Raw genomic sequence first — 24,912 nt, 5'->3', positions numbered from 1 at the left:
GATTGCGTGTGCAGAGTTCGGGCGAGGATGAAGAGAGCCAGTTTGGTGTAGTGGTTAAGTGTGTGGATTCTTATCTGGGAGAACCAGGTTTGATTCCCCACTCCTCCACTTGCACCTGCTGGAATGGCTTTGGGTCAGCCATAGCTCTGGCAGAGGTTGTCCTTGAAAGGGCAGCTGCTGTGAGAGCCCTCTCCAGCCCCAGCCACCTCACAGGGGTGTCTGTTGTGGGGAGAGAAGATATAGGAGATTGTAAGCCTCTCTGATTCATAGAGAAGGATGGGGTATAAATCTGCAGTCTGTTTTTCTTCTGCAGGGAGATACTTTCCCTCCCAAGTTTTGTTCCCTCTCAAGTTTTGTTTGTCAGATAATGTACCAATGTAGCGGTGCTGGCAGCCGCAGTGCCCAAGGGAACTTCTGGGAGCTTCTGACTCCAGGAGTACCTCCCCCTTCCTGCCTGCGTGGCTGGTTTTAGGTGCTTTGCTGCAGCCCCCCTTTTTAATGCCAGTGTTTTGTTACTACCTCAGCCTTTTAGATCTTTCTGCTGTTCGGCTGGATACAGGCCACTGGGTCTCACTCTGTGCACTCACTTGAATTTATAACAGGCACTGGCCTCTTATCCCTGCTCTGGAGTCTTTGGCAGGGTGCCTTCTCTGAAGCCTTTTGGGGGGCTGGAGCACCCTCACCCACATACTGACTAAGCTTTCTTTGAGAACTCCAAAAGGCTGCTGGGGCAGGGCCTCTCTTCGTGTACTCAGCTTCTCGTCTTTGCAAAGATGCTCTTCTGTGCTAGCAGCCCTGGATTTGCCCTGTAGATATCTTCAGTACCTAAATGACATTTCATGGCAGAATCCCCACCTGTTTTTTAGGCCCCAGCTTCTCGACCCACTCCCTACTCTCTGACTGAGTAGAGACTGAATGGCTTTTGTATTCTGCGCTCTGGCTGATACATTTGCATTACAAGCTGTTGCTGCTTGAGTAATCGTCTCTCACTCAGCAATAGAAGATGGAGTGCTTATTTTTAGTGGCATGTTTTAAGGCTTTCTGAGCATGAAACGCAAAGTGTGCCCAGCAAACAGACTTGCTTGGATTTTGGAACGTTCTTTCATTTTTGGAAAACGGGCCGTGTAGTGTAGTGATTGAGTGTGTGAAAGCCAGTTTGGTGTAGTGGTGAAGTGTGCGGACTCTTATCTGGGAGAACCGGGTTTGATTCCCCACTCCTCCACTCGCAGCTGCTGGAATGGCCTTAGGTCAGCCATAGCTCTGGCAGAGGTTGTCCTTGAAAGGGCAGCTTCTGTGAGAACTCTCTCAGCCCCACCCACCTCACAGGGTGTCTAGTGTGGGGGACGAAGGTGAAGGAGATTTTAAGCCGCTCTGAGATTCATAGTGAAGGGCGGGGTATAAATCCAGTGTCGTTGACTTCTTCTTAGAGCCTTTGCCCCTCATCCTTCACTTTTCCCACCTCTGTGTTTGAGTGTATAAAACCTCTCTGTGTCAGCAGTACTAACTGAGTGGTGCTGTCAGCATGGCCAAAGGAGTGTTCTCAGGTATTAGGCCAACAGAAAGGGTTTTCTTTAGGGTTTGGGGGGAGCTGTTATAGGTTTGCCTCCCCTCTCTTCTGCATGATAGCATGCCTTCTGACTATGAACATTGAGAGCAGTGATTTATTCCTTTGGGTAATTAGTGATGCATTTATGTGGTATGTAATCTGGCCACTGGAGCCCTCCACTTTTTCAGATGTGTTCTGTTCAACCAGCGTCTTCTTTCTCGGTCTGCTGCTGTTCAGCATAAAGCAAAGTGCAGCAGTGACCTTGGCTAGGAGCGTCTGGTTTCCTGGGCAGCTGCGGCTACCCGCTGCCTGTCTGACAGACGAGGCCAGGTCATGGTTACCAGAGGACACCCTTGTGGTCATGAGCGAGTTGTAAATGTCACAAAGATTTTTCCGGGATGTCTGTCACATGTGTATCACTGGTTCTGAAGTAGGTAGAGTGAGTGATCTTCTGGGGCTCCCAGAAGATGGATGCTGAGGCAGAACACCGGAAAGCTGTGACAGGCATCCATAAGCAGTGGCAGGGATTTGACAGATATTTAGCCCTTAGTTCCTAGCCCTTCGGTTGAACTGACAGCATGCCTGCAAAGATAGTGAGCAAGGCCTGTTTCAGCCCCATTAATGTCTTCTTGAATGCAAGCCCATAGTCTGGAAAATGATAAATGTTCAGTGATTGATGACTTTAGAGTCCCTGGGGGATTTTGGGTGGTTTCTCATTGCTCCAGGCCTGCTCAACCCCTCTTAGAAGTTCCTTAGACTTCAGTGCAAAGACTTTAAAGAAAGCAGGCATTTTACGCAGTACTTCAGTGAAGAATTGCAAAACTTGAGTTCAGTGCTGTGGGCAAGATAGTTAAGCTCTGTGGAACATTCTTTTCTCCCCCTTTTTACTCTCTTCCTCTCCCAACCTGTGGTATTGAAAAAAAAATTAAAAAAAGAACTCCCAAAGAAGAAATGGAATAATAGTGATCACAGGTTGCATCGTGCTTTTCCCAGGCCTTCTCTTTAGGTGGTTCCTTTGCTTTATTGTCAAATATGGACTAAAGTTACGGCTTCCCTTCCTAGGGCTTAACCAAAACGGGTATTAGAATGCAAGCCTCTCCCCTCCCCTTTATTTTTATTTTTTTTGCTGACAGATGGTAGACCTGGGTTCTCAGTTTAATCCTTTGACGCCGGCACTGTCCTGTTATTAGGCTCCGTTAGTGTCCAGAGTTCATAGTGAAAAGGCCATTGCTTCCCCAGATGAATTTACAGCTAGGGTTCAGCTGCAGGGGAGAGAGGTCAAAATAATGGTAGACGAATGTCACCCCGCGAGACACATTTTGGCGTGGTCCAGGATGAGTTTGGGCCCTCTTCAGGTGATAGTGTGTGCAGGGCTTTGTTTGCAGAGAAAGCCCAGGATGACCTCATTTGCATATTAGGCCACACCCCCTGACATCACCATAGTTTCACACAGGGCTTTTTTTGTAGAAAAAGCCCAGCAGGAACTAATTTTCATATTAGACCACACCCCTGACACCAAGCCAGCGGGATCTGAGTTCCTGTGTGTGTGTGAACAAATGCCTGCAGGTTGTAGCTGGGCAGGAGCAAGCCTTGCGTTTGGGTGTTCTTCCATTGGGAGAAGGTAACAACCACTAATTACAAATCATTAAACAGTGCCATTGATCTTTTTGCAGGCTCATGATTTGAGGTTCATAATACTCTAGTTGTTGTTGGGGGCTTTAAAATTTGATGAGACAGCAATGTATTGGGGGGGGGCGGTGTTTGTTTTTCTTCATGATATGCAGAGATGAAAACCAACTTCAGGAAAAATGGCCCACTGTCTCTGCATTCAGCTAGGAGAGTGTCACTGAGCTTGCTCGGCAGAGCTGCGGATAATCTCCTAAACATCTGTGTTTCTCCCCCCCACGTAGGGTTTCACGGAGAGCTCTCATTATGGGGATCACTTGAACGACAGTCGATTAGGGCCCAGTGAAGGATTGTCCCCAACACCTTTTACAAACTCAAATCTGATGGGTAAGTAGGTAATTCTTTGCGAGTAGCCACTCAAATTTTCTCCGCGCTACCTCCTTTTCTACATTGAGGTACCTGTATGTTTAGCATATTTTTAATGACAGGCAAGTTTTATTCTGGGAATTACGTCATTGCTTGTGAAAGAGATCAAGGCACCAGGTTTTGCATGGTTTATCTTTCTGCATTCAGTCTTTGTGCTTGTTCAAAATATAGGTGTAGCTAGGTTTGGTGTTAAGTCATTTTGGCAATTAGTGTCTATTTTTGATTCTGTATGTTTTTGGAAATAAAGCATGTTGAAAATAGCACAGAGTGGTTCGCTGTTGAATGATTATCTTCTTTGTCTTAAGAGGCTACCTTAAGAGCCAGTTTGGTGTAGTGGCTAAGTGTGCGGATTCTTATCTGGGAGAAGCAGGTTTGATTCCCCACTCCTCCGCTTGCAGCTGCTGGAATGGCCTTGAGTCAGTCATAGCTCTGGCAGAGGTTGTCCTTGAAAGGGCAGCTGCTGTGAGAGCCCTCTTAGCCCCACCCACCTCACAGGGTGTCTGTTATGGGGGAGGGAGATATAGGAGATTGTAAGCCGCACTGAGTCTGATTCAGAGAGAAGGGCAGGGTATAAATCTGCAGTCGTCTTTATAGTTGAGTGGAAGGGAGCCTGGAGAAAGCAGTATTGATATAATTTGTATCTGAGGACTACAGATTCCTCATAATGTGTTCCTATCTGTTGAACTGGCATTTGTCTTTGGTTTTTCTCTCATATCTGTGACTAAGTCATGCTCCTGATATTATTTTTTAAGAAAACTGGCATAGCAGTCCTATATGGGCTGCGTAAATTCAAATCCTAGTGGTCTTCTGGAGGTCTCTTCCCTGTACTGTTTTAATGTTTCATGGAATGGCAGGTGGACACAGTTGTCACAGTGTAGGCCAGGGGTGTCAGAACCTGCCCACCCAGGGCTTTAATCAGGCCCACGGGGCTCTTTTCTCCCTCTCCCCCCCTCCTGTCCTCACCCTATGAAGCTCCAAGGCTGCTGAAATTCCCAGCTCCTTCTGCCTTGTCTTTGCCAGCTGCAGCAGCAACCTCTTTTCTTGCGGCTTCGTCTTTGCTGCAATGTATTTTAATAGAATGGAGTTCATTTTCACTTTTCAGCATTTGTATGGCCAGTTAGAAGCTGTTCCTTAATGGAGTTGTGTGACCTTGCAAATAAAGGGCTGATGCTTTGAGCCAGGTTGTTTCTGCTAAATGGATCTTAGAACTAGTGCCTAATGAGTACTCTAACCTGGGAACCCACAGCTAAAGAGGGATATTACACTGAAGAGCCATTGCCAATCTGAGTAGACTTGGGGGCAGGGAGGGAGAAGCTTGCAATGCCCAGCCATTGCATGTTTTCCTAAACTCAGAGCATGTTATATGTTTTAGTTTCTGCTGTGATCCTTGCGCTTTTTCTTAATGTTTTATTTTTAAAATTGTATTGCCAAACCCTGCTATTCCCCACCTTTCAATTTTAAACAAAACATTTGCAAGTGTGTTAAGCATGTTTGCATTTTAAGTTAAAAATAATATCTTTAATTGTGTTTCTAAAGTTTGTATCTCCGCTACCTGGCATTGCTTTTCATGATGCACATTGCCCAGCCCCATTAAGGCCCATTTACGTCAGATCTGGCCCTCGTAACCAATGAGTTCGACACCTCTGCAGAGCTGCCCATCTCATGCTTGTACGTGAGCATGTCCACCGGCCAAAAGTGATGCAAAAGAGTGTGTACCCAGCAGGTGTCCCTTCTTTCTCCTCCAGCAATCTTAGCATGTCCAGAAGGTGCTGTCTGAACCAGGAAGTGCCAAGTCACCTTTCTTACGTGGAGTGGCCCTTGTCTCGCTCTTGGAAGGCTCCGTTCACAGCACAGTGGAGATCCTGCATTCAAATCAGTTCTGCTTGTTTTAGTTTGGATATTAGTGTTTCTGCAGGGCGGGGTCAGCTGGGGAGGAAGGAGTCAGCCTGCTGCTTGCGCCCAATTAATTGCATGTGGCTGGGGATGGGATGGGAGGGGAGAAATAGCTCCTAGGGAAGAGCCGTTTTTCAAGGCTACTGATTATTTTCAGTCTCTTGAAAAGGACTTGTATTGATTTAACAAAAAACAAACAAACAAACCAGAAAGCAATCACCTTCTTAATCCTGATGCAAAACAGGGTATTTAAAAACAGTGTTCTGTTGAAGTCAATGTCTGCACTACATTTATTCTGTCACTGTAACATCTGTAGCAAAATCCAGTTTGGCCAGGCATTTTCAAAGTAAAAACCCTCACCTTTTACTTCCTATACCTCCAGCTTCGGTTTGATCATAGCTAGGCCTCATTTTGGGCAGAAGTGGAGCTCTGGAACCTCTAAATTTTATTGTGCTCTCTTTCTCTCCCCCACCCCCACCCCCCAGATACTTGCTTCTGGGCTTCATTGTTCAAACCCACTGTGGGAATTTTGCTGAACTCTTAAGATTTGACAAACTTTCTAATATTTTCCCCCAAATAACTAAAACATCTAAAGCAGACAGATGGAAATCTTCCTCTTGCCACTGTGGCCACATAGGAGAAAGTAATTTAAAAAGTATGATGGGAGTAAGGTTTTGTTATGACAGTTATAATTCCAGAAGCATTTTAAGGTAGATGCTGAGGTTATAATTGAGTCCGCCTCCCAGTGATGTCAGGGGGCTGTGGCATTAATGAGCTCCGGCACCTCTTTTTCTATGAAATGACTCCAGCTGGTGCATGGTGGTGGTGATGGGGGGTGGCTAGGAGGGGGCTCCCCTGCTTCTCTTCTGGAAGGTGGCAGCAGCAGCAGCAGCAGCATCCAGTACCTTTTCAGTCATATGCCGAGTCCTGAATGTCCTGACTCGGACTTGTGTTTTGAAGACATGCCCATTTCAGGTTAACCTGTAATTTAATGGTTGAGTGTTGCCATATTTGGTTTATATGTTGTTTAGTCGTTTTTAAAAAGGGGGCTGTATTTTTTCTGAAATTTCATTTTGCATATGTATCCAGATAGTGCTAGATGCCTGTAGTCTTTGGGGTGCTAGCAGAGAAAGTTGCCATTAAAATTGCTGACTTTGGTGGAGGAGTTAGCGTGTGTGAGTGTAAAAATGAGTCCCTAATAACTTGTCCTTGCTTCCTGCTGTTTACGGGGTCTAATTTTGAAGGCTGGGTGTAACCCAGCTTGGAACTGCCTTGCATTGAGCAGCCTCCCGGTCTGAGGTCATTGGGACTGGCTCCGTGCCCCGCCCCCACCCCCCACTCTGACTTGGGGGCTTCATCCCTCTTAATCCACGCTTGCATATTCTTTTTAGGCAGCTGGTGGTAGAGCTTTCTTCAGGCTGCTGTGTGTATTAAAAAGGTTTTGTTGTTCTCTGGTGTTTGTGTTGCTTTCTGCTCTTTTTGTTGAAAGTTTGAATGCCATGTGGAAACACACAGCTGGCAGGCTGATGCTGGATGAGGTGTGTTGCCTCAGTCTTGTGGTTTTCAGGGTCCCCTTTTTCCATCTTGGTGCTTTGCATTTATTTGTTCTATCCCATTTCCTACCCAAGGATAACAATATTTTCTTGCAGTTTTCAAAATTGTATTACATTAAGTACGCTACTGTCTCAGATTTTAACCATTTGTCCATGCATGCAGACACCATTCGAAAGGGATTTAATTGTATGTCAGCGGGATGTTGTTTCCGTATATTATGTTCAGCCATAAGCATGTTTGCCTGGAAAGATAGTGGGTTATGAATTGCCGCTGCCTTTGGTGATGGAGCTCTTAAACACTTTAATGACATTGTGCATTGCAGTAGCTAGAAATTTTGTATCACAAGTGTTGATAATGATTCAATAATGAACAATTTGCTGCAGAAAGATGCCTTTTAATATTGGCTTAGACATCTTGAAGTGCTTTTCTCAGAGGAAGTACAGCTATTATGTCAAAGTGATTTGTGTTCCTTCCTAATTCTAGAATTATCCTGTCGATGTTGTCGCTGGGAGAGAGCGAGTTTCCTGGTAGATCTGGAGCAGCTGCTGAAATGGTTCTTGTGCCGGAGGATGCCATCAGTGTGGCCTGGCTGTGGACAAAACCCGTCCAAAGCAGACTGCTGTGATGGCGCCCCTTCTGGATTGGATGTCTTTTCCTCCAGCAAGGCAGATGCAGACTGTCCTTGATCGTGGCTCTCTCATGCCTCATGGATGGCTGGGAAGCTGGGTACAGGTTGCTTCTTACTTGCACACGTGTGGGTGGGTGCAGAGGTGAACCTCTTCTCACCTGTTTTCATGTTGCCCAGCAAGAGCTGTTCAGCCTGCTACGTTTTGTTGCAGCCCCTCTCTTAGAGAATCTCCGTAGAAGTAGGTTAAAGCCCTGGTAGCACTTTTCTGATTTATGTCCAGTTCTGTTGATTGGAACTGCACCCCACCCCATAAAAGGTAATGTCCGGCTGCCTTGCATATCTTAGCCCCCTCAGGCAAATGATCCTTCCACTGGGTATTAACGCTTCTTTGGTAAAGGCGTTCCCGCTCTTTAATATAGGCTGGCATTTGGCAGTGTTTATGCTTGCTTTTTAAGGACATTAATGTAGTTTTTATGGCTGGATGATTACTGATCTCAAGCTCCTGGTGTACTCCTAGTTCCCACAGTGGACATTTGACTTGTGGAACTCATTGCCAACAGGTGCAGTTACGGCCACTGGCTGACATGGATTTAAAAGGGGGTTGGGGCAACTGGTAGAGGGGAGGTCTGTTGCTGACTGTGAGCTCCGATGACTGAGTGGGACTTCTGGATTTAGAGGCAGAATGCCTTCAGTGATCAGGCTCTGGGGAACAGCCCGTGGGTGAAGGTCCTTGTCTGCAGGGCCTGCTGGTCAGCTTCTCTGGGGTGTCAGGCCACAGCTGGCAACAGGATGGACCCTGGTTCTGATCCAGCCTGGTTCTTCTCACATGCCTACAAGAGGGCAAATGTCTGTGCTTTGTTTGAGCCAGTTTGGTGTAGTGGTTAAGTGTGCAGACTCTTGTCTGGTAGAACCGGGTTTGATTCCCCAATCCTCCACTTGCACCTGCTGGCATGGCCTTTGGTCAGCCATAGCTGTCTTATCTGGGAGAACCGGGTTTGATTCCCCACTCCTCCACTTGCAGCTGCTGGAATGGCCTTGGGTCAGCCAGAGCTCTTGTGGGAGTTGTCCTTGAAAGGGCAGCTTCTGGGAGAGCTCTCTCAGCCCCACCCACCTCACAGGGTGTCTGTTGTGGGGGGAGAAGATATAGGAGATTGTAAGCCAGTCTGAGTCTCTGATTCAGAGAGAAGGGCAGGGTATAAATCTGCAGTCTTCTTCTTCTTCTTGCTTCTGGCTGGTTGCCACGCATAAATCCTGGGATACAACATAGATGGGACAGTAAACCCAATGTTTTGCAACCACAAAGAACCATTAAAATTACAAGTAATGACAAATGGAGGAGGAGTCTTGGAGTGGCTTACAATCACCACCCCTTCCTTTCCCCACACCAGACACCCTGAGAGGAAGGTGGGGCTGAGAGAGCTGTGACTGACCCAGGGTCACCTAGCTGACTTACATGTGGCGGAGTGGGGAGTCAACCCCGATTCTCCAGATTAGAGTCCCCCGCTCTTAACCACTGCACTTCACTAGCTCTCAAATACCTAATAGCATTCAGTGCCGTCGAGGAAGGCTGCATGCATTATACCTTCCGTCCATCTTAAACAGATGACTGTGCAGTTCTGCTCCTGTTCGGCACAGAAGGAGGAGATGGAATCTGAAGTGGTGTACAGCGGCTGGTCTTCCCAGAGGACCTGTTGATGCAACTCAGAGGAAGTGTTGAGTGTGTGTGTGTGTGTGTGTGTGAGGCAGAGCATCTCTGCTGGGGAAACAAATTATGTCCTTCTGAAGAATGCTCTGATTGCTAGGGTGGTTTACTGTAGCCCTGGTTTGAATAACCAGCAACGTTTACCTTTGGCTTAATTCTGTTATTAAGTCCCTTGGAATATGGGAAAGGACTGAATTTGAGCCATCAGCTGCAAACGCTTGCCAGGCAGTGTCCCCTCTAAGCTGACTGAGTATGAGCTAGCTCACAGTTTTTTAGCCTCCAGCTCACGCGTTTTTGTCTTTGCTCGGGAAGGAGGGCCCCAGAGCAGACTCATTGATGCAGCAGCCAAATTGCGCACTCTCAACTTCAATGCCAGACGCTCACAAGACTCCAGGGCTTAGAGGAGGGGGCATTGTTGCCAGGCGCTGTTTGGATACTTCCTTGATGATAATCAGGCACTTGCAGAACCTCAGGATCATCTCATTGGAGTCAGACTCCCATAACCTTGCTCTGTGACTGCTGCTGTGTGCAGGGCTGGGTGCCTTCATTTCAGCCAGGCCAGAAGCGGGTGGCACTCTTCCTGGGTCTGGGTACATAAGAACATAAGAGAAGCCATGTTGGATCAGGCCAATGGCCCATCCAGTCCAACATTCTGTGTCACAAAGTGGCCAAATATATATATATATATGTATACACACACATATACAAACACACACTGTGGCTAATAGCCACTGATGGACCTCTGCTCCATATTTTTATCCAACCCCCTCTTGAAGCTGGCTATGCTTGTAGCCACCGCCACCTCCTGTGGCAGTGAATTCCACATGTTAATCACCCTTTGGGTGAAGAAGTACCTCCTTTTATCCGTTCTAACCTGACTGCTCAGCAATTTCATTGAATGCCCACGAGTTCTTGTATTGTGAGAAAGGGAGAAAAGTCCTTCTTTCTCTACCTTCTCCATCCCATGCATAATCTTGTAAACCTCTATCATGTCATCCCACAGTCGACGTTTCTCCAAGCTAAAGAGCCCCAAGCGTTTCAACCTTTCTTCATAGGGAAAGTGTTCCAAACCTTTAATCATTCTAGTTGCCCTTTTCTGGACTTTTTCCAAACAGGAGTGTTCCAGGAACTCCACTTGTCACTTTCTGTGCATGACTCAGGCTGTTGACTCTGGGCCTTCTGTGCTGTGGAGGTTGCAGCCCACATTCTTGAGAGCAGGTATGCTGGCATGACCTGCTTCTGGGAGACCCAGGTGTCAGTTCCCACTCTGCCACGGAAATTTCATAGAATCATAGAGTTGGGAGGGATCTCCAGGGTCACCTAGTCCAACCCCCTGCACAGTGCAGGAAACTCACAAGTACTTATCTCCCCTGCCCCCCCCATACCCCCATGACCCCTGCGCAGGCCCAGAAAATGGAATTAAACCTCCAGGATCCCTGGCCAAACTGGCCTGGTCCATGGCCAGTTGGCAGCCGGGCTGCACAGGCATGGCGCTCTTGGCTTCCTGGGTCACAGACCCAAGAAGCTGAGGGTGGCGAGATGGCGCATCGGTGTGTGCTCTCCTCTGAGCCTGGCTTGGAGGGGAATGACCTCGCTTGCTGCATTGCAAGGGGGGGCAGCCTTGGACTGAGGCAGAGCAGCCCTGCCACCCCTTTCACCTGGGCGAACAAAAGAGGCGGCTCATCCTCGCTCTGAGGCTGCCTCCCCTTGCAGAAGCAGCCCCAGTCCTCCTCCCCATTTAAAGTCCCCCACGGGGGACAAAAGCCACAGCACCCTCCCCCACTGGTCCGTGGAAAAATTGTCTTCCACAAAACTGGTCCGTGGTGCCAAGAAGGTTGGGAACTGCTGTCCTATGCCACTTTGCCCCACGCGTTGCATGAGTTGAATGATGCTCATAATAAAGAGGTGCACTTTTGGTTCCCCCCCCCCCTCCCTTTTCTTTCATGGGAGCAAATGGTCACGCAGGGCCAGCACTGCAGACGGAGCATTTTCAGCTTTGGGTTTAGGTACATCAGATAGCATGTTAACCTTTTTTCTCTTTTCGTGGTATTTTTTCAGTCAAATAGTTTTCTAGGTCTCCCTCAACAAAGCAATACATCTGTAGAAAGCCTTCAGGAACCCAGTTCCCCTGGTGTGGGTTGTAGCAGGTGTCCACTTGCATCTGTCCCCTCTCACTCTCCCTCCCCACCCCCCCCCCGCCAGCATCTTCCTTGTTAGCAGCTGGGCAGACGGAGGAACAGGGATTGCCGTCAGGTGAAGGACTTTAGAATTCACGGGTCACAGGTGTTTGCTACGCTGATATTTCTGCCTTTGCTTACAAGTGCTCCCAGGGAGCCCTTTCCCCCTGGCCAGCTTGCTGCCCTCAGCATTGTGAAGATGCTGCCTTTGAAGTCAAGTGTGAAGAAATGATACAGGGAGCAGGTGTGAGGATAAGGCTCCCCCCCCCCCCCACCACACTTCAAGGAACATGTAACCCATCTAAAAGAAGCTGCTGTTTACCTGTGCTCCGAAGACAAAAGCCAGTTATATTTTGCAAAATGGTTAAAAAGATTTCTCATATAAAATCAGAAATAAAATGCTTAATTAGTTGTGCCTGGACTTTACAGCAGTCTTTCCCGTCTAAATGAGATGAGAGAATGCTGCATAATTGGCACAGAGGCTGGTATCAAGATGTCTGAAGTGGAATAATAATAATAATAATAATAATGTAGGATTGAAGTGTTGGCTGTTCCAGATGTATCTGGTCTACCCTTTCCTTCAACCAGTAGGCTGCCTTGGTGACTTGCAAAGATGAAAACGTCCTTGCAGAAGGTGCCTTTAGGAATTTCAGATGTTATGATCTTCCTCGTGTCCAGGCAGCCTTTAGCCCTTTAGACTGAAGGACGTTTGAGCTGCTCTCCCAGGGTGGAGCGTTGCAGCTTCTTCTCTCCCGCTCTCCTGAGCCTGCTGCAAGGCCCTGCAAACTGCCCACTGCATGAAGAGTTAGGCACGTAGCCATGAATGCTGGGTGGGGATGAAGGGAAAGGGAGTTGTGATAGAACAGGATAAGAAGCCAAACTGAGGTAGGCGACTCTCTGTGAAGCAGACTGCGCTTGGGAGAGTAGAACTCTTCATTATTCACCATCAGTTTATATAGAGGCGTTATGATACTGGCTGATTTTTTTTTCAGATCCCTTCCTAATAATCCCCAACGTTTAGTGTTGGCCTTTTTTGTTGCAGTTGCACACTGCCTTGACATTTTCAGTGAGTTATCTACCATTACTTCCTAGCCTGTGGTATATATTTTATCTGAGCTTCTAGGATTGTAGTTTTAAATCGTCTCCAAGCTTCCCCAAGGGACGCTTTTTACCTTTCCTTTCAGTTTCTTCTTCACATGCCCCCTCATCTCTGAGAAGTTAACCGTTTTAAAGTTAAAAGTGGTTGTGTTGGTCTTTTGGGGCAACTCCCCATTTATACAAACACTGAACTCAAAAACATTATGGTCACTGTTCCCAAGCAGTGCCATCACTTTTACATCTCTCACTAGGTCTTGGGCATTACTTAGGACCAAGTCCAGGATCGCCTTTCTCCTGGTAGTTCTGTGACCATCTGCTCCATAGCACAGTCATTGAGAGAGTCTAGAAACCCAGCCTCTTTCTCCCAATTTGAACACATGATGACCCAATCAATGCGTGGGTAGTTAAAAATCACCTATTACGACACAGCTATTTCATCTGACCATTATCTTTAAATCTTTCTTCATTTTATAATCATTCTCTATCTTTTGATCGGGTGGGCAATAACAAACTCCCAGAGTTAAACTTCCTTTTGTAACCACTATTTCTACCCATAGCATTTCCAGAAGCGAATCTAATTCTCTTACCTTCTCGTCTTACTGGACTGTATACCCTCTCTGACATACAGAGCCACCCTACCTCCAACCCTTCCCCCTCCCATCCTTCTGATATAATTTATATCCGGGAATCACTGTGTCCCACTGATTTTCCTCATCCCACCAAGTTTCTGAAATGCCTACAATGTCTGTTTCCCACCAACGCTAAGCATTCCAACCCCCTGATTTTACTTAGGACACTTCTAGCATTTGTATATAAACATCTATAATTTCCCAGGCATGTTAGGCCCAGAACCTTCATCCAGCTGCCTCAAGACCTTGCCATATTGTTCGTCACTGTCTCAGTGGACAACTCTAATCCATTGCCCTGTAGAAAAGTAACAGTTAACCCTTCATCTCTTTGAGATGAACCAAACCAAACCAGAGACATTTTGTCTCCTGTTGGCTTTCCCCCAAGATATAATAATAATAATAATAATAATAATAATAATAATAATAATAATAATAATAATAATAATAATAATAATAATAATAATAGATTTTATTTGTATCCCGCCCTCCCTGCCAAGGCGGCTCAGGGCGGCCAACAACATTCCATACATTAACATAAATAGGTAAAACTTTAAATTTAACAGTTAAAAAATTAAACATAAAAATCAGTTAATTGAGTTAAAATACATAATTTAAGTTACATTAAATGTATCTGGCAGCAATAAAACTGTTCTGGCGCTGGTTCTGCCAGTTTAGATAGTTCCATGGTAGTATTATAGATGGCGGTTCTTTTATTCCTAGCAACTCAGCAGTCGATATCAGCCCAGGCTTGTCTGAAAAGGGCGGTCTTGCAGGCCCTGCGGAACTGGTCAAGGTTCCGCAGGGCTTGCACTTCCTCCGGAAGCTGGTTCCACAGTGCAGGAGCCGCGGCTGAAAAGGCCCGTGCCTTTTCAGTTTAAAAACTACTCTGCCACCTTTTTGATTTTAAGTTCCAGCAGCCTGGTTCCTTTTCAGAATGAGCAGAGACCATCTTTTTTGAACAGCTCCCTCTTGTTCCAAAAAGCATCCCACAGCCTAACAAACTTGAGCCCTTCCTCCCTACACCATCGTCTCATCCACAGATTGAGACTCCTAATTTGTGCCTCTCTGGCCCTGCGCTTGGAAAAATAAGATATTGGATTTATATCCCACCCCTTTTCTGCCATTTTAAGAGTGGGACACATCTAACAAGTCCCCGATAGTCTTCCCCATGTACCTAACTGACTGTCTCTGCTTCTCCAGGCCAACCACTTCAGCCTCAAGGGTGCAAACTCGTTCTCTGAGAACCAGGAGCTCCTTGCACTGAGCACACACTCAAGATTTATGTCCAGTGGACAGATAGTATCCAGTTGGAACACTGGATAGCCCCCAACCTCCTGCTGGCATTCTGCCTTCATAATTGCTTTTTATTTTATTTTTTAAAAAATAAATATATATAATCCCCCTTTTAATACCCTTCATATTTATGTGGCTTTCCTTGTGGAAATTCTGCTAACCTTATTGGGAACACAAGGAGACTAGGGCCTTGGCTTCCTGGTCCTTCCTGGTCTTTCAGAGCCCCTTGGCTAAGAGCCACAGACCAAGAGCCCTTTGGCTCTCTCCAAAGGTTCTCTCCTCTGGCAAGGTGCAGCCTTACAAATACAAAGATGGTGGAGCCAGCAGTCAGCCCCAGGCAACACAGACACTTCCAATCAGCTACACTCAGCTACAGCCCAGCCAAAACAGACAGACAGAAACAGCAGTTCCTCACTCCCCAGCAAGCATGCACTTCTTCACACTCTCTCTTTCCACAAAGTGGCCTCAGCTAATTTCCCCCAGCAGTTAAGAAAAGGCAAACACTCACCCCTTGAGCAGCTCCCTTTCCTGCACTCTCTCAGAGCTCAACTGACTGAGGTGCATGATAGCACCTCGTGGTAGGGGTGTGTTGAAAATGAGAGGGAGGGCACTACAGAATCTTGGACAGAAGGAATGTGTAGTAAGTGTCCCGTGCTTCTCAAGGGAGAATTCTTATTCTCTGTGGGTAAACCATGAGTAGGCATGGTCAGTAGCTGCCCTGCCAAGATTCTACCCTAACCCTCCCCCCCCCCCACAATTTTTGCCCCAAGAATGATGGGCCTGTGTGCAAGAGACCGCACAGGATTGTCATGCTGCTTCTGCTTAGGCCGATGGGAGAAACGTGTTAGTATCCAGTTCACCCGTTTGCATCGTGTCAGCTTTAGGAAGCTTGTCAAAGTAAATATTGGTGTGGGTAGCCTTCTTGATGCACTACATTTGTCTTCAGGGGGGGATGTGTTCCTCGCTGGGAGCTCGGTATTGTTTCACGGTTCCTTTGTGTCAGAATAATAGCATCGTAGGCGTTCTTTGTTGTGAAGCGAGCGTCATTGATTTTGGACTGGGGAGAAAATCCTCCAGGCAGAAGTTTTCGGTTTGGAGCTGCTGCAGTCTGCGCTCCACAGAGCTTAAAGCCAGTGACTTCACTATAAACAGCGCTCTTATTAATATGCGCAACATGAAACGCTTTCAGAAGGGAGGTTATTAGAATGCTGGTTTGTATCCTCCAGTGAATGAAATGATGTGTGATTATGAAGTCATCAGGCATGGACCAGTAAGGCTCGAGAGAGCCCCCCTCCTCGGGGGTCCTTGGGGTGCCATTGATTGGTGACCATGTGTTTGTGCCCGATAGACTGTGAAATGGTGTGTTGCTACACGGCTGTGCGGCACCTGCGCCCCACCGAGGTGATTGATTGGTTTGGTCATGTGGAATGTTCCCATCTGGTCCACAGTAATGTGTGTGTGTGTGTTCTGCAGCAAATCGCAAGCGCCTGCTGGATAACGGTAGCCAGCCCTTGCAAAGGGCTAAGCAAGATGTTCCCTTTTAAAACAAACTGAGATTGCAAGCTGCGCTTCTTCCGATTTCCACGGATCCTACAAAAATAGAAGTGTGATACTCTGTCCGTCCCCTGAGCCCAGGAGGCCAAAGTCAATAACAGTTAACTCTTCCCCTCTGCCTCACCTTCCGCACCCCTTCTCTGATTACTTGCTTGTAAAACCTCACTGGCATTCTGAGTTGTACTTAACAATTTTGAAATCCAAATGATGAAAATTAGTATGCAGTGGTCTCTGGTTCCCCCCCCCCTCAAAAAAAAGATTCTTTAGTGATGTTGGGCGGTCTTGTTTGATATTTCTTAATCTTGGTTTTTTCATAATTGATCTATTTATTCCACTTAATGACTAATTACATATCGGACCACTTCATCAGCAGTATTCATCATTGTTGAATGTAATAATGACATTTCAACAAAGGAAAAAAATAAATATGCAAATAGGAACTCATTAACATTTGCACGAGCTGTTTGAATAATCACATTGCTGACAAGGCTGTAATTAACCGAAATTGATGCTGTGTTCAGGATTTGATGGTGTGTTTTCTCAGCACTTTATTGTTGCTGCTCTGGGGGGTGCGGTGAAGTCCTCCTTGCCTTTGAGCCTTGTCTCTCGCTTGACGTGGTGGGTTGGGCCAGGTACCAGAGGGACTGGGCAGTTCATCGTTTTCAGCTGTGACCTGCCTTCCACACAGAGGAGGAAGATACTTGGCTTACTGCCTTAATGCTAACGAAGCATGGCCAGAGTTCTGTAATTATGCAACAACTAGCAGGAAGAAACTAGTGGGGGGGGGGCGGCAATCGTTTTATGGTATTTTTGTGTGAGCTACATTGTATAGATCGAGGCGTACACTTCTATGCACCCAAATTGCGGGTTGATTCGTTTGTTTTTCCATCACTTAGGAAAAATTATAAAATGTACTTTCACTGCTTCTATTGCCCCTCCCTTTTTGTGCGGCGTTCATGGCTTCTGCCAGGGATATTAAGTGAAGTGCCCGAAATACACTAGAGCTGTTTATGTCAGGCTTTTGGAATGACTACAAATGCTGATGATAACAAGTTTAAGGAATTTTCTTTGTTGAATATATTCTTGTGCCATATGGCTCCACATGGAACATTAACTTGACAGCAGTAATAGATCGTGGTCTGTGAAGACAGTTTTGCCTGCAGCTTCACTCTTACTCATTCCGGTTGGGAACCGTGAGCCTGTAGTCTAAAATGTCATAAACATAAAGATGGATGTCTGTGACAGAAGAGCTGAATGTCTCATTTCCCCCTCTGTAGAACATGCCTTCCTTTTGGGAGGAAAAAGAAAGGAACATCACCAGCAAGCAAGACGTATTGGTTTGAAAGGGCCAGGTTTTCGAGGAGGGCGGTACTTCAGGCAGTGTTTCTGCACATCTCCAAGCAGCCCTTCATGGAGGCCTTAAGGTAGCAACTTCATTTTAACTGAGGAAGAGAAAAAAATGCTTCCAGGGTGTGGCAGACCAGGCACGAGAACCGTATTGGATCGAGTCTCTGCTTACCAATCCCAGGAGAAGCTAGGCCCTGGCAGTGCTGAAGTGGCCTGTGATGGGTGCAGCCCTCCCGCTGCCGCTAGCCGGCAAGCACCTGTCACAAACACAGCCCAGTGGGCACAGAAGCCACGCCCCAAGACGCCTGGTGATGCTGAGCCAATTCTACGCCTTTACCCGTCTCTCCTGGCACGGTGATCCCTTCCCAGCATTGTGGTTGCTTATTCCAAGTTCAACTCATAGCTGTCTGTTTGCCCATCACCAGCTCAGGCTTTGTGTAAAACGATGGTTGTGACTGCAGGTGGCTTGAAGAAGATATTGGATTTATATCCCGCCCTCCACTCCGAAGAGTCTCAGAGCAGCTCACAATCTCCTTTCCCTTCCTCCTCCACAACAGACACCCTGTGAGGTAGATGAAGATATTGGATTTATATCCCGCCCTCCACTCCGAAGAGTCTCAGAGCGGCTCACAATCTCCTTTCCCTTCCTCCCCCACAACAGACACCCTGTGAGGTAGATGAAGATATTGGATTTATATCCCGCCCTCCACTCCGAAGAGTCTCAGAGCGGCTCACAATCTCCCTTCCCTTCCTCCCCCACAACAGACACCCTGTGAGGTAGATGAAGATATTGGATTTATATCCCGCCCTCCACTCCAAAGAGTCTCAGAGCGGCTCAAAATCTCCTTTCCCTTCCTCCTCCACAACAGACACCCTGTGAGGTAGATGAAGATATTGGATTTATATCCCGCCCTCCACTCCGAAGAGTCTCAGAGCGGCTCACAATCTCCTTTCCCTTCCTCCTCCACAACAGACACCCTGTGAGGTAGATGAAGATATTGGATGTATATCCCGCCCTCCACTCCGAAGAATCTCAGAGCGGCTCACAATCTCCTTTTCCCTTCCTCCTCCACAACAGACACCCTGTGAGGTAGATGAAGATATTGGATTTATATACCGCCCTCCACTCCGAAGAGTCTCAGAGCGGCTCACAATCTCCCTTCCCTTCCTCCCCCACAACAGACACCCTGTGAGGTAAATGAAGATATTGGATTTATATCCCGCCCTCCACTCCGAAGAGTCTCAGAGCGGCTCACAATCTCCTTTCCCTTCCTCCTCCACAACAGACACCCTGTGAGGTAGATGAAGATATTGGATTTATATCCCGCCCTCCACTCCGAAGAGTCTCAGAGCGGCTCAAAATCTCCTTTCCCTTCCTCCCCCACAACAGACACCCTGTGAGGTAGATGAAGATATTGGATTTATATCCCGCCCTCCACTCCGAAGAGTCTCAGAGCGGCTCACAATCTCCTTTCCCTTCCTCCCCCACAACAGACACCCTGTGAGGTAGATGAAGATATTGGATTTATATCCCGCCCTCCACTCCGAAGAGTCTCAGAGCGGCTCAAAATCTCCTTTACTTTCCTCCCCCACAACAGACACCCTGTGAGGTAGATGAAGATATTGGATTTATATCCCGCCCTCCACTCCGAAGAGTCTCAGAGCGGCTCAAAATCTCCTTTACTTTCCTCCCCCACAACAGACACCCTGTGAGGTAGATGAAGATATCGGATTTATATCCCGCCCTCCACTCCGAAGAGTCTCAGAGCGGCTCAAAATCTCCTTTACTTTCCTCCCCCACAACAGACACCCTGTGAGGTAGATGAAGATATTGGATTTATATCCCGCCCTCCACTCCAAAGAGTCTCAGAGCGGCTCAAAATCTCCTTTACTTTCCTCCCCCACAACAGACACCCTGCAAGGTGGGTGGGGCTGGAGAGGGCTCTCACAGCAGCTGCCCTTTCAAGGACAACCTCTGCCAGAGCTATGGCTGACCCAAGGCCGTTCCAGCAGGTGCAAGTGGAGGAGGGGGGAATCCAACCCGGTTCTCCCAGATAAGAGAGCTATGGCTGACCCAAGGCCATTCCAGCAGCTGCAAGTGGAGGAGTGGGGAATCAAACCCGGTTCTCCCAGATAAGAGAGCTATGGCTGACCCAAGGCCATTCCAGCAGCTGCAAGTGGAGGAGTGGGGAATCCAACCTGCTTCTCCCAGATAAGAGAGCTCTGGCTGACCCAAGAAGGCCATTCCAGCAGCTGCAAGTGGAGGAGTGGAGAATCAACCCTGGTCCTCCCAGATAAGAGTCCGCACACTTAGCCACTACACCAGACTGGCTCTCCATCCCCCTGAAGAGGGGGATGGGATGGAGTCATGGAGGAGAAATGGAGCCACGGTGAGATACAGAGAAAACTAGTCTAGGAAACCGGCAGTGAGTAAGAGAACCTGGAGCAGGGACGCTTAGTTCTTTGGAAGATCTTCTAGGTGCACAACAGCAATGAAAAAGGCTAACTGAATACTAGGGTCTGTTGAGCCTAAATTTTGCTTAAGTTTTGACCTAACATAAATAAGCTATACTTGGCCCCATGACACCTCCCCCCCATAGCTGCTGCTGCTCCTTGTCTTCCCCCAGAGCTTTTCTTCGCCCTCTTCACCTCTGGAATGCTGCCATGGTGGTGTCTCTGTCACAAGGTACCCTGGGAAATGTAGTTTTTCCAAGCCACCTGGAGCCATCGTACAGCTGCTGGGCACCAAAGGAATAGTCTGTCCCCTAGCACTCTGTGCGTGGCTGGCTCTAGCTACACTATCCAGGGAGAAAGAATGAGGTCTCCCCGTCACTGCTGTTGCCAGGGAAGCTTTGGGAGAGAGAGGACAAATGCCTTTCCTTCATTTGCTTGCTCATTTTTATCCACTTTCCTAAGTGCAGATTAAAAAATTCCGTTGTTTAAAAAAAAAACCCAAAGGAAGACCAGTACAACAAACAATACAATAAAACTGGTTCCCTCACAATTAAATGACAGTGAAATCCAAACAGTTATTTCCCCACTGGGGAACAATGAAATCAAGATGGCATAGCAGGAAGGAAGAAGACAAAAAGGACGGCTTAAAATTTGACCCCTCTGCACTTCCAGAGATGCCATCTGGAGCACAATGGGACCCGAAATTCACGGTGAGGCTCTGCATAGAGTGAGGGAGTTCTTCTTATCAGAGGGGTTAATCACTGTCTGAGTCTATTGCAAATTAAGCCAAGAGAAGTGCATCACCGGCTGCACAGAAATTCATTTGCCGTTTTGTTGCTCATGTACCCAGTTTGGAGTTTTCCTTTTGCCGTCCTACTTTTGCCGTGGTCTACTTGGGTTCAACTGAACTGAACAAAGTTGTGTCCCTCTCGCCTCAGCCCTGACTCCAGTTCAACTGTCCCAGGGCAGATCTGGGGCTGGAGGAGCCCTGCTGCACGCTTCCATCTGTTCTCTGCTGCTTGCTTAAAAAAAAAGATTATTGTCTTATTACAGGAGTGCCAAGTATAGGACTTTCTATGCTTGAACATGTAATGTCTGCTAGACTGCCATGGATTTTTCTGTAATGAAACCAGTATGCTGAGGGAATGGCACTGTGCAAAGACCCCAGAGCCTGTGTTTGGGAGCTGGATTCCCATAACTCAAGATCTGCCTCTCGTGTTGGTTGGAGCAGAAGTCACATAACGGGGGAGGAGAAGGCTTTGCCATTCTCCTTGTGGTGGAACTTGCACTCGGCTCCTGGGCAGTGACTTTCAGCTAAACCCGAGGATGGAAGGAAGGAAGAAGGGAACTCTAAGCTGTTGGACGCCCAGTTTGAAGAAATAGAAATCTGTTCGCAGATGCTTCACAGTGAAAAAAATAAAATAAAACTCCGTTCACTGTGTAAATTATTCATGACTGATTATTTACTTGGCTCTCCTAGACATGAAACTGTCGACCTCTGAACTGTCAAGCAAAGTGAAACTACCAGTTGTTGGGTGGTTCCCCCCCCCCCTTTTGTAAAATCATTACATGCAAAAGTAAGAGGCCCTCAACTGAAAGGTCAGCAAAAGGAGACTATTTGAGTAACAGTGTGCTTACCACCATAATTATTTTTATTAAGCTGTGAAAAATAATTATACCTTAGTTAGGAGTTAACATTGTGCATATATTTAGCAACTGCTTATAAGCTGCAGCCATCCAGGAACAAGACCACCTGGGAGGAGAACATAATTAAAATGATAATAGGCCCAATGAGAAGAGAGGATATTTGCTCCTCTTGGGCCCAAGGGAAGGAGGGCCGGGAACAAAAGCCCCAAAATGTAAACAGCACAACACAGCTCTTGAAATATTCATGCAAGGGGGAGGAGGAGGACTCCTCTGTCCTCATTTAGTCTGCAGCATCGAGGAGGAATAAAACAAAGAAATGACATTCCTCCAATAAGCAACCCATCTTAAGTTCTGGTCTTTTGATATTGCTGCTAGTGGGATTTTTGTGGTTAGGAGAGACAAGGCTTTCCAAATGTCCCAAACTGTTATGGCTGGGAAAACATTTTAAGATTTTTCACTAGCAAATGCTTCGAAGTCTGCAGCCCTGCCTCAGGGAAGTCCTCTAGAGAGAAGGGCTGTCGGGTCACTTCCTGCCTCTGGTGAATGAATGAAAGACCTCCCTGGGGGGGAAGGGATGCTTGGTGGAATCCCTACAGTCTTGCAAAATGGGTGCAGGATTGCTTAATGCACACAATTACAATCCCCAGGTTGTGAGTTGGTTCCTCCGGATGTTTGTGAGATCGAGAAGGGACTTCATTCATTGCTGCCAGTCTGTTCCACTGAGGCTGCTGTTGTGTTTCCTGGCGTGTGCTTGTACTTGAAGGCCTCAGATTACAGCTTTAAGGATGCACCCCTTGTGAATTGTGTGACATCCAAATTACAGTATTTTTTGCACCATAAGACTCACTTTCCCCCCCCAAAAAAGTGGAGGGAAAAGTGTGTGCGTCTTAAGGAGCGAATACTGCAAAAAATTCACACAAATGCCTCTAAATTCACACAAACGGCTCTAAAAACTAGGTGCGTCTTATGTTCAGGTGCGTCTTATGGAGCGAAAAATACGGTAACTTGGGTTCGATGAGGCTGGTGCTACTTAAGACTGTTGGTCAGCTTGGCACAGTTGAACCAATTCAGTGGTAGTTTTTTTGTAGGAACCAGTCAGGGTTTATACTGCTCAGGCAATGAATCAAGTTGCTTTTTAGGGCTCCTTGGGGACTCTGTGGCTGCAAATGTGTCTGGGATGGAGGTCGCTGTTGAAGGAGCACACAAGGTGTTCTCCCCACAGTGGTGTGCATTTCAACTTCTCCTCTGCCACAGTAATTTTTCCACTCTTTGTCATTTACTGTTTTCCAAATATTTGTTTTAAACCTTGCCCGGAATATTGCATACCTTAGTCAAAGTTGTTTATCATTTGGTGGAAGGTTTTTTTTTATTTACAGGAAAGAAAATGCTGAGTCCAGTTAACACGAGCAGCATGAATCATTCCGCTTCAAACAATTTTGCATGCTAGCTGTTTTATTTGCTTGCTCTCTGACAGCTGTTGGAGGCAAATTGCTTGAGCAGAAAATTGGTAACTTTTCTCTTTCTTTTCAACAATAATGTCACCGCTTTCCAAGTAAGAAATAGTGAAATACATGTCAGTCATATTAACCTCGCAGTGCAGTCTTACCAGAAGGACAGATGATCTGCTTTCCCCCTCCTTCCCACATTCCAGTTTTATGCAGTGATTTCTAAACAAGATAGACTTCAACGTTAAATCAGCACAAATAATCTCATACTTGAGGGGGATCAAAGGCTCGTGTTTTTTCAGGGGATATTCTCAGGTGTGGAAGTATTTTTAAGGCACAGTGTCTTTTCTCTTTTGGGTACAGCATGGTTTTTGCTTTCCCCCAGGGTCATTTATGTTAGAGGAATTCATGCTTTTAAAATATTTTTTCAGATCAAACGTAAAATATCCCTGCTAATTTTCTTAAATTTGCACTCTTTCATTTCTTTTCTCTCTGTTTAATTCTCTGCTTATGAGGATTTTTTGCGTGCCTGAAGCAGATGTTTCATTATTTTATTTTTACTTTATAGGGAAAACGACAGAAAGGAGCCCGTTCCCGTTGTTTGGTCGAGAGCCAGGACTGACAGGCTGCCAGGTAAAACATGGCGTTAGGTCTCCCTTGGAGGGGGTGTTTCTGGGCTCTTGCGGCGGGAGGGGTCGTGTTGCTGGTATGGGAGAGAACCAGGCCTGGGCCTGTGCAGCCTCTGACCTGAAGCAAGCCGAGCGCTCTGGGAACCCACCGCTTGTTGTTTTCGTTTGCATGCAGGAAACTTTTACGGTGCCTCAAGCACCGGGCTCGGCGTAAGGCCCTCAAGGTGGCATAGAAATAGAAAGACAAGTGCAGGGAGGGAAGTGTGCAAAGAACAAAAGCAAGATGTATCAGATAATAATACAACGCTGCCTGCCAAAAGGGCTAGCAGCAGCAGGCCAGAAAAAGGAAGGGCTCCAAGGCGGCTGCCTCCACAGGGACCTCTGTTGCTGCTGGTTGTGCGACGGTGGTGGGAAGTGCTGTCAGGCTGTGACTGACTGGGGGCAACCCCAGTGGGGTCTTCATGGCAAGTGGCAAGCAAAAGGTGGGTTGCCATTGCCTGCCTCTGTTGTTCCTTGGTGGTCCCCCGTCCAAGCACTAGCCAGGGCCAACCTTGTGCAGCTTCTGAGATCTGAGAAGAGGCTGGGCTAAACAGAGGCTCGATGGCCACCTGGCAGCAATGGAGGTCCTGTGAATTGAGGGGGAGGGGTTTGTGCGTTCCTGCACTGGACTGGATGACCCTGGAGGTCCCTCCCAACTCTGATTCTGTTTGTATCCTGGGCCACCCAGCTTAGGGTGATGATGCACTAGGTATTTATGCTCTTACATCAGTATGCTGTTCCCTGGGAGGTTTCCCAAGAGAAAATGATAACCTCTGATTAAAGCTGCTATCTGGAATAAGCCCTCCCTGGCTGGAGAAGGAAGCTTTTTTGGGGGGTGGGGGAATGAGCTGTTCCTCAGCCCAGTTGCTGACCTCTTCTTGAAAGAAAGAGCCACTGTCAGGCTACACCAGCTCTTGACTCTTCAAGCAGGAGCACCCCCCTCCCCCTTCTTCCACCATGCACATTCTGGGCTCGGAGGCAGGAGCGTTTGAGAAAGTAAAAGAGAAAAGAGAAAATGCTGCTCAGAGGGAGGAGGGCCTGTGTTGCTGAAATTGGAGTTGACTCCTGAAGATAATCTGCAGCGAAATCCTTGAGGGGGGTGGGCAGCAGGTGTTAGGAATTAGCTGGAGGAAGTGCAGGGTGCAGTTGAGGGAGGAATTCTCTTGCATGGCTGGAGGAAGGGCGGGGGGGGCGGCTGATGACACACGAGTCGCTCTAACCCTCT

The 24,912-nt window shown here is 47.2% G+C and overlaps 1 protein-coding gene across 1 annotated transcript in view; it reads left to right on the top strand.

The window, feature by feature from the left end:
- Positions 1-24,912, top strand: part of TCF12 (transcription factor 12) — a 135,459-nt gene that overhangs the window by 45,481 nt on the left and 65,066 nt on the right. Inside the window, exons 5-6 of the mRNA XM_060260009.1 lie at positions 3,457-3,559; positions 23,588-23,652. Of these exons, the coding sequence (XP_060115992.1) occupies positions 3,457-3,559; positions 23,588-23,652 (168 nt within the window). The remainder of the gene's footprint in view (positions 1-3,456; positions 3,560-23,587; positions 23,653-24,912) is intronic.

Source organism: Heteronotia binoei, chromosome 19 (assembly GCF_032191835.1).
Source record: "Heteronotia binoei isolate CCM8104 ecotype False Entrance Well chromosome 19, APGP_CSIRO_Hbin_v1, whole genome shotgun sequence".
In the NCBI taxonomy this organism is placed as follows: domain Eukaryota; kingdom Metazoa; phylum Chordata; class Lepidosauria; order Squamata; family Gekkonidae; genus Heteronotia; species Heteronotia binoei.
Note: the sequence above shows the minus strand (reverse complement) of the source record. Positions and strands in the feature narration are given on the sequence as shown.